The 10,326-nt window shown below is 40.0% G+C and overlaps 1 protein-coding gene across 1 annotated transcript in view; it reads left to right on the top strand.

The window, feature by feature from the left end:
• Positions 1–7,376: 7,376 nt before the first annotated feature.
• The window catches only part of ITGAV (integrin subunit alpha V), a 105,247-nt gene continuing 102,297 nt past the window's right edge, over positions 7,377–10,326 (top strand). Inside the window, exon 1 of the mRNA XM_020977541.2 lies at positions 7,377–8,014. Within this exon, the coding sequence (XP_020833200.1) occupies positions 7,782–8,014 (233 nt within the window). The 5' untranslated portion in view covers positions 7,377–7,781. The remainder of the gene's footprint in view (positions 8,015–10,326) is intronic.

Below are 10,326 nucleotides of genomic sequence, written 5' to 3'. Positions count from 1 at the left end.
TTTATATCCATGTAAACCAGGGAAAAACAATCTTGATATTTTGTTTTGTGTACATCTCCTTGGTGAGTACTCAGATCCAGGGTACATACACATTCTAACAATGGTTGGAGCTTGATCAGAGCTCCAACTATCTGTTTATTGTGTAATTGTCCAAGAAGTGATCAATTCCTTGGACAAGTAACATGCTTTTCTCAAGAAAAATGTTCCTTGAGATAGAATGTTTTCCCAGGTAACATTGTTTAGTTGTTACTTAATGTTCCAGTCTGCTTGATCCTGGCCATGCTTTGATGACTCCATTTTATCTTTATGTCAGGTCATGAGGCAGTTACACCGTTAGGTCATAAGACAATTACACAGGGGGCTGGGGAGGATCTATCCTCAGCTTCCCTTACAACAACTCCCTAAGACTTCAACTCACAGAGAAGGTGCTGGCCTAGGCTGGTAAAGGGAGTTCCCCAGGAGCTCTCACCAATGAAATCATAAGTCCAGTCTCTAAGTGTGTGTATGTGTGTGTGTAGAATACACACACACATACACAAATACATATATATATATATATACATACATACATATATATATATACATATATATATATTTAATTGCTGTACACATATATAATACATACATATATATTTATTTGTTATGAAATATGGCAAATAATTCATGTTAATGTGCTTAAAACATTCATTTATCTATCTGCCCAATATATACTTATTTATTAATACTTGTTTTGGTGCTCTGAGGTAAAAATGATTGTATAACATTTAGAGATTGTTCTAACTCTAAAGAATTTAAAACTTAGTTGGAGACACAAGACTAGTATACATGAAATATTTAATCATAATAGCTAGAATTTATATTAGTGCTTTAAGTTTGCAAGGCACTTTAGAAACATTGTCTTATCCTCACAACAATCCTGGGAGGTAAATGTTATTATCATCCCCATTTTACAGATGAGGAACTGAGGCAAACAGCTGTTAAATGACTTAGCCAGAGTCATATAGTTGGTAAGTGTCCAGAGTTGGGTATGAAATGAAGTCTTCCTGACTCCAGGTCCTGCGCTCTATCCACTTCACCACATAGCTGATGTAACATACAAAAATGAATGGTAGAGACTGTGGGAATTCATAGAAAGAAAAAGTCAATGGTTAGTTAAGGAAGGTTTCATAAAAGAGGGAGGTATTCTGAAGAGGAGACACAGCATGGACAAAAGCAAAGAGTAAAGATGTACAACAGACAAGAAGGAGTTCAATCTGCCTGGAGCAAAGACTTCACACTGGGGTGCAGTGGGAGATAAGTTTGGAGAGTTTCACCCTATATTGGGAATGCCTCTTCCACTGAGGCTTTGCACAAGACATATTCCCTGAAGTGTTTTATGCCTTTGACAAATATATCTTCTTGCTTTATGCATTACTTCATTCATCAGAAGATCAAAGAATAAAGTTTTCTCTGTAGTTGCCTCTATCAAGGAATATTATATGATGATAATGAAAACATGAGAGACAGAATAGAGATTTTAAGGCTATGTTCTGTTTTACCTAGTTTTTTTTTTGTAATAAACGTACAATAAATTCTGGTCTTCATTCCTGAAGATGAGATAAGATACAGAAAATCATTATAGTTTCATAAAGTGTATCCTTCATACACACACACACACACACACACACACACACACACTTTTTTGTAAGGAGTTTTTGGGCTAATGTCACTGTTGTATGCCTGTGGAACCTGGAGAGTGTACTAGCACCATGCCAGGAAATGGAATCTCTTCCATTTGAGTTGTCTTAGGAAGATTCTGAAGATCACCTGGCAACATAAGATCCTGGGAATTGAGGTTGTTTCTCAGGCTGAACTGCCAAGCATTCAAACCCTACTGCAGCCGCTGACCATGTTGTTCAAATGCCAAATGTAAGTTTGCCTAAAAAAACCCCAAAAAACAAAACTTATTTTATGGTTAAAGAAAATCATCTGCTTCAGGATGAAGTGAGCAGAACCAGGAGAACATTGTTAAGTAGTAACAAAAACATTGTGTGAGGACCAACTTTGATAGATTTAGTTCTCAGCAATGCAATGATCTAAGACAATTCCAAAAGGCTCATGATGGATAACGCTATCCACACCCAGAGAAAGAACTATGAAGTCCGAATGCAGATGGAAGCATACTATTTTCTCACTTTTTTTCTTTCTTGTGGTTTTTTTTCCCTCTTTGTCCTTCTTTCATGACATGACTAATGGGGAAATACGTTTAATATGATTGTACATGTATGGCCTATATCAGATTTCATTTCATCTTGGGGAGATGGGAAGAGAGTGTGGGGGGATTTAGAACTCACAATCTTGTAAAAGAGAATGTTGAAAACTAAAAATAATTTAATAAATAAAATCCTTAGAGTGCTCAAAAAATCATCTGCAAAAGTCTTCCTCTTTTTATAGTTTCATAAAGAATATCTTTCACACACAACTTTTTTTGTAATGAGTTTTTTTTTAGAGATGAAAGAATAGATATGTGGTTCAGTAGTTGCTAATGTTTTCTCAGTTCCTTTTGGAGGCTTAATAGTGCCTATGATTCTGTGTGACTCTGGGCAAGTCCCTTAACCTTGATTGCCTCACCAAAAAGCAAAAAAAAAAAATAGTACCTATGAGTTGTTGCTATAATCCAAGAAAGCTGCTTTATAGAACAACTCTGAGAACAGAAGTCTGTTAATAATGAGTATTTCCATGTGCTGCAATGTTTGTTTCCATGAAGTTTAATATTATGCTTAATACCATTCAGTAAGAGAATGGCATTTGACACTGCCACCCCTTACCCTTTAAAGTACTGAAGAAGAGTATCAGAATATTGGTAGATGATACAGATCAATTTCATTCTATATAACCTCATCATTTTTACTGTCACATTTGTATGTGGTCATTGGGAGGCGATGGTTACTGTGTTGGGAGCTGTGGAAGATGGAGTCAGTCTCCTACAGAATAATATATGATCGGTACCTGTAACCCATCTACAAAGAGACAGTACTTCACATAAGAGATATGCAAAATGCTGTGTGAGATTCAAAGGGTGGGGGTATCATTATCAACTTGGTAAGGTGTGGAAGTGGAAGGGAAATCAGAAAAGGTTTTCAGGAAGAAGTGGTATTTAAGCTTCGCTTTAGAGGATGGGTGGGATTTTCAACAGGAAGACATGCAAGGAGGAGGAGTGAGGAAATACCAGGCATAGGGCCACTGATTAAAGACACAGAGGTAGGGCGTGAATGACAAATATTATGTTCTCCGATCCAGCTGGAGCTTTGGAGACACACAAAGTCTAACGCTGCAAAGGGAGCAGCATGCAAATAGATGGTAATGTGATTTTGGTTTTGATGAACACTATGAAGTGGCTTTAGCAAAACCTGCAATTGATTACTATATCGAGATAACCCGTGTAACTAGTGACTAAACATTCTAGGATATTTTCCCTATGAGCATAAAACTGGAAAGTGCTTCCAGTAGCGAAATAGCTACCCATACAGGTAATATTCAAAATCAACATTATAAAGTGCCTAGTATATGTTGTTGAGTTGTGTCCCGGTATTCATGATCCCATTTGGGGTTTTCTTGGCAAAGATACGGGAGTGGTTTGCCATTTCCTTCTCCAGCTCATTTTTAGGTGAGGAACTGAGGCAAACAGGGTTAAGTGACTTGGCCAGGGTCACACAGCTAGTAAGGGTCTGAGGCTGGATTCAAACTCAGGAAGATGAGTTTTCTGATTTCCAGGCTACTGCTCTATCCACTGTGCCATCTGCTGCTGGGAATACAGAAACAAACAGACGAACAAACAAAAACAGTCCCTGACCTCAAGGGACTTCCACATTATTGGGGAAAACATGTATACACAAGTAAATACGAAATCAAATAAAGTAAATACAAGGCATTTGGGGGCATCAGTAAAGGCATCATGCAGAAAGCAGCTCTAGAGCTGAGTTGTAAAGGGAACCTATTATTCAAAGAGGCAGGAATGAGCAGGGATCCATTCCAGACTTGGAAGACAACCTGTACAAATTCATGGTGGAGGAAGAGGAACAGCAAGTATGCCAGTTTGACCAGACCATGTAGTGCAGAAGGGATAGAAATGAATAGCGAGTCTGGAAAGGTGGGCTGGAGCCGGACTAGAAAAGGATATAAATGCCAGAGAAATAAAGGTTTTATGCTCAAAGCAATAAAGAACCACTGGCAGTTTGTTTTTTTTTTTTTGAGAACAGGAATGACAAGATCCAACCTGTGCTTTGAGAATAATACTTTGGCAGCTGTGTGGAAAAAGGATTACATTTTTAGGAGGTGAGTGAAATCATTAAGGATAAATAACAGCACAGATTTCATTCTAAGATAGTTTTTGCTTAGCACAGGGTCTGGCACATAGTAGGTGCTTAATTAATGTTTGTTGATTGATTGGCTGATTAAATGGTGATATAGGAAAGACTATAAAGTTAAGTGAAGAGTATAAGGTAAACATATTGGTCCCTAACATTTTCTAAATATTTCTAGTAGAATCTATTCCATGACCTTTCTCCCCTCCCTCTGTACACGCTCAAGAACTTATTGAGGACAAGTACATATTGAATGCTAGCTTTAAATATCTGTCATCAAAAACCATTTTTTAAGAAAGACATGAATATTGCTAACATGAAAAAGTTATACTTGTAGTCATGGCTGGAGATTATCCTAAGTTTATAATCAGAAATGAAACCTTTTGTATTGGGAACAAATATGAAAAACAACATCAAAAAGGTTTCCAAACACAATGTAATTTGTGAAAGTGTTACTGAAAAATCAGTTTTTGTACCAAAATATCTCACAGTGAGTAATATCTCTGGCATCCATCACCTTCTTTCTACTCACACACCTACCATCTTAGTTTACTCTCCTTTCCAGTGAACTTTGAACTTTGTAAAAGCTTCATAATAATTTGTTTTCCTGCCTCCAGTGCCTTCCTTATCTGACCCCTTGTTACACAGCTTGAAGAATGGTTTTCTAGAAACATGGGTTTGACACATTTTCTTGCTTAGTAAACTCTAGTGGCCAGGATAAAATACAAACACCTTTGTCATTTGAAGCCCATCACAACATAGATCTAATCTACTTTTCCAACATAATTATGTTACCCCAGTTTACCAGTTTGAGGGTCCATCTAAAGCTGGTGTGTTACCTCATACAAATATTCTTATCACTTCTCCCTCTGCCTTTGCAGATGTTGTCTGTTATGCTTGGAGTATATTCTCTCTGCCTCTTAGAGCCCTAATTTCCTTCAAAGCTCAGCTCAGGTACCATATTCTACATGGAATCTTTTTTTAAAAATTTTAATTTTTATTGCTTTTTGGTGAGACAATTGGTGTTAACTGACCTGCTCAGGTTCACACAGCTAGCCAGCGTCAAGTGTCTGATGTCAGATTTGAACTCAGGTCCTCCTGACTCCAGGGACCATTGCTCTATCCACTGCACCACCTAGCTGATCCTCCCTGCCTCCCACCCCAAATGCCTTAGCTGTGTCCTACAAAGAACTAGCCCTACTGAGCAGTGGAGTCACCTGTATGTCAAGATATACTATCTTGTAGTTAAGTTTATGAGGAAACTTTGAAACTTCCTAGCTGGTGACCTTGGGCAAGTCACTTTGTCTCTGTTTGCCACTGGAGAAGGAAATGGCAAACTATTCCAGTATCTTTGCCAAGAAAACCCTATGAACAAAGGTCCACTAGGTCATAAAGAGTCCAACATGACTGAAATGACTGAATGACAAAAAAACAAAACAAAATAAAATTTTGGAAAAAGGAAAGGACATCAAGACTGACGTTTGGGAGTTGTGAGTTGCTTTGGCCCCATCTTTTTCCCTACATGTATAACCACAACCACGTGTACTCTCAATTCATGTCACTTTTACCCCCAGCCTACTATATGGACTGCATTTGTAGAAGAGTGCAAGTTGATTTTGAGGGGAGGATTGATTTGCCATTTGACCACCTTTGCTCAAAATGTCTACATGATGCTTGTTAAGGAAAAACAAACCCATGGGGTCTTGTAGACTAGGTTGGTGAGAGGAAAACCATTCATAGAGTTACCCCCTAGAGAGTTACAGCAGCCACACCTCTGGATACTCAATTTACCAGTATCTGTGTGAGTTGGAGGAGTGAGGGGAGGGGATCTTTCTGGCAAGTACAGTACCTTGTACAGTACAGTACAATACAGTACACTTCCCTGCAGGGTCCTGGCTGCTTCCTAAAGGTGCAGAGATTCGGTAAACTTCTTCCTTCAGAGAAGAAGGGACTGCTTCATTTGTGTCTTGGGATTAACACCTACCACAGCTTCTGGTACATAAAACTTACTAACTTTTTGCTGATTGCTTAAAATGAAAGGCATGCTACATTTGAAAGCACGGTGGGTGATACTGTGGAAAGATCTGGCTCTAGAGTGAGAGATCTGGGTTTAAATTCCACTTCTGGTACTTATCTGTGCGAACTTGGACAAGTCGCAACCTCCCTGGGTCACAATTTTTTTATTTTTAAATTGAGGCGATTGTATGAGGTAGTCTTTGAGGTTCTATCCAGCTTTGATATATGATCCTATGACCTAGGCTTGAATAGTCATATTACTAGGATGATCTTGGGTAAGTTATAACTTCTCTGGGCAAAATGTGTCAGGCTGAAGACTCTCAAAGGTCTCTTTCAGCTCTATGCCTTCGTTGTTAAACACTTAAAGCATAATGATGATCATAAGGCTACTTGTGAAAAAAAGATAAATAGATTAAATTGATAGGATCCAGCGTTGGTTGGGAAGACAAAGTCTCTTGTAATGAAGTCTAGGTTATTAGTCACACCTTTACAACTGCTTGTTTCATTCTAGTTCTCTTTATTGTAGTAAACTCTTCTAGATTTAAACACTAAACATCTAAAATGGATTTTGTTTGTGGGTTTCTTCTCATCACACCCTCTGGGCTCTGGAGGCGCAGAAAATCCAGAGAGGTGGATGAGCATCTTCAGTTATTAAACACTAGGGAAAAATGTGTTCACTGGGGTCATCTTGTCCTGCCACCACTCTGCCCTTCAGCACTCTCCACCCCTTCCCAAAGCCCTCTCTTGTTGACCCTTTAGGACTCAGAGTAAACAGCGGTTCTCCTCTCCTATTCCGTTTCCAGTTTCTCCTTTGGCAGCCGCGCAACAGATGAAGGCCGGGCGAATTTGGAGCGCCCCAGCCAAAGCTCGGCCGGCTTAGAGAACAGCCAGCTCTCGGCACGGAAGTTTGCAGGGCTCTTGCCAGTCGGATGACTGCCTTCCCTCCCTCCTCCACTTCCTCCTTCTCCCCGACCTCTCAACCGCCCCCGAGCCATCAGCTCCTCCTCCTCTCCCTTCTCCGCCTACTCTTCCCAGCCCGGGTTGCACTAAGGCCGGGATGTCCCTCTGTTCCCAGGTCAGTGCCCTGCCAGCAGCAGAGAGTTAAGCACCGGACTAAAGCCGAGGGAAACGGGATTAAGGGGGCGGGATTGTGGGAGGGAAAGAGGACGGGCGTGGAGGGCCGGCCAGAGTTCCAGCCCACGCAGCGATCCCAAGAGAAAATCGTCCCCAGCCGGGAGAGTCCCTCTCCCTAGTGGACACCACAGCCAGCTCTGCTCTCGTCCCTCCCTTCCGTGGCTGGGGCTGTAGGAAACTTTGTCTCCGCTAACTTGCAGCAGGGGCGCCGGTGGGCGCGGAGCAGCTGCGGCCGACGAGGGGGTTGCTGGGGGCGCTAAGGCAGGCGCTGAGCCGCGCACTTCAGAGATGGCCCCTTGGCTGGGGAGGAGGCGGCGGCGGCGGCTGCCGCTACTGCTTCTCCACCTCCGGCGCCGCTGCCTCCACCTCCTTCTCCCGGGCCTCCTGCTGCTACTGCTGCCGCCCCTGCCACCTCTCTGCAGCGCCTTCAACCTGGATGTGGATAGTCCCGCCGAGTATTCTGGCCCGGAGGGAAGTTACTTCGGCTTTGCGGTGGATTTCTTCGCCCCAGACCCTTCCTCGTAAGTGGCCGCAATTTAGCTGGGAGTCTTCCTTTTTTTCCTCCCTTCTTTCTGCGCATTCTGCCTTGAGTTCTAAGCAGGTCTACGAATCCTGTTCCGACTCTTGGGGGTTGACGAAAGCGTCCCCCACAAAGGGGGATGGGAGGTAAGTGTAGGTTAGATCTTCTGGTCCTAGCTTTTACGCTTGAAAAAAGTGAAAGTCCAACAGAGACTATTTAGGTTGGCTTACCACTCCGCGCCCCTTCTGCCAGTTGTAGGTACTGGGGTTACTTTCACACTCAACCCCCTCTTTTTCAATTCTCTAACACTCCAACCATCCCTTTCCTTTACTGTTTTCCCAGACGAGGGGTTTCTTACTCTTTTCCCCTTCCTTTTTTGCTTGCTAGGGTTCTTTTCTGGATTCTCTTTCTCTTTTCCATCCCTCTCCCACATTGTCAGAAGTGTAACAATAGCTACATTGTACACTGAGTATGCCGTGCCTTATCTCTAGAACTTCCAGGCTTTTGCAGATTTGAGGCTGGGCAGATGTATGGAATACACAGTTTGGAGTCATTGTTTTGAAAGAATGTGGGTACTTGTTGGATTTTCTTTCTCTGAGAATTTGCTTGAATCTTCCGGGGTTTGAGAATTCAACTCTGTTTCAGCTGTTCAGAATTCATCGTGACGTGAGATTTTAGACGTTGTAACAGTTACTATCAGTATTTAATCAAAAACTGCTTCTTTTTCAAACGCTTACTGCTTGTTAGGAAAACATGCCCTGGATATTCGCGTGGAAGTACTGATTTTATAAGGACATATATTTTATTATCCTTTACAATTTTAAATCCAATTTACAAAACGGATAACGATGTTTAAGATTTTTTCTGAAACTTTGATAATTACATCAGACACTTTTATGTCCATTCTTTGTTTTCTCTCTTGAGAGTATTGCTTATACTGTTTCAGAGGATATTCATACTGCATTTTAATTTGCAAGAGATAATTTTAAATAGGCTTGAGGATAGGCCTATTTTATTATTATAAATTTGTACCAGACTTGGTGATGTTATGCATATTTTACCATAGCCTAAAAATTAAAGATTTCTCCCATTGTCTATCATATTATTCAAAACAAAACACCTACTTCCCCTAAGTGCCACACTTAAGAGTCATTCCATTGAATGTCATTTATTTAATAAGAAATCTGTTCAGTAGGCATAGTCTGAACTACCTAGATTTAAAAAAAAACAGGAAAGAAAACATGCTGCCCACTTTTCTGCTTTAGTCTTGTTCCATAACAGCTTTACATATTTTTTTTTAGTTTGGGATACAGGTTATCTTTGTTAAGTGATACAAATAACTTGGGCTAAAATTGTGAAACATGTTTGTATTCTTTGTTTCCACTTTCTCTTGATTCAGTATTAGTCATCTTTCCTCTTCTTTTGGTATCAAAACCTTTTCATATTTACTCTTAATGGTAGTGTTTTATTGTTGTCGAGGGGTTCCTCTTAAATTCACTTTGTATAGAAATTCCAAAAATTTTGAAAGTATGTAGCCCTCTAATACTGCATTGAGAACACTTTAAGTTAGAACTTAAATTCTACAGAGAGGAGTATTTTGCAAATAATATCTTCATTTTCTGGAAAGTCCTGTAAGGTAGGTGGAAAGATAGAAGAGGTTGATAAAACTTTGTGAGCTTTTGAAAACTTTTATTCCCATTTGAAATTTGGTAAAGTTCAGCTATTGGCAACAATGACACTAAGATGTCCAGATACTTTGGCTGATTCTTGATTTGTTGAAATATTCTGCTTGCCACATGGATTCAAGGATCTTTAAACCTCCTTTCCAGCTTTAAAGCTATGATCATATGATTCCACTAAAGATGTCTTCAGTGGTGGTGTGAACTTGAGTTTGTTATATTTTTGCCAATTGATTTATCTCTAAAATTGGGATGTTGTGAAAATCAAATGAGAAAGAATGTAAGAGTGTGTTGGGCCGCTTTACAAACATCAGCACACACACACACACACACACACACACACACACACACACATACCCTAAGTGTTAAGAAAGAAAAAAAATCACTATAAAATAATATGGTCCCACAAGTTATAATAAAAATTATTTCTTAATTTACTATTCAAATAGTGTAGTTTTAAAAAATACTTTTTTCATTGAGTTAGCAGAGGGATGCTGTGGGGTATAGTTCCTGCTTTTATAAATTTACCGAATAAATGAATTTATTCTTGGGTAGTCTTAAAACTATTAATATGAAATAAAACACATCTACCAAAGGTGGGAATGGGGTATAGAGCTTCCATGTATTCCTAAAG

Source organism: Phascolarctos cinereus, unplaced genomic scaffold, assembly GCF_003287225.1.
Source record: "Phascolarctos cinereus isolate Bilbo 61053 unplaced genomic scaffold, phaCin_HiC Scaffold_726;HRSCAF=1367, whole genome shotgun sequence".
NCBI lineage: Eukaryota > Metazoa > Chordata > Mammalia > Diprotodontia > Phascolarctidae > Phascolarctos > Phascolarctos cinereus.
This window is presented reverse-complemented; position numbering and strand designations above follow the sequence as displayed.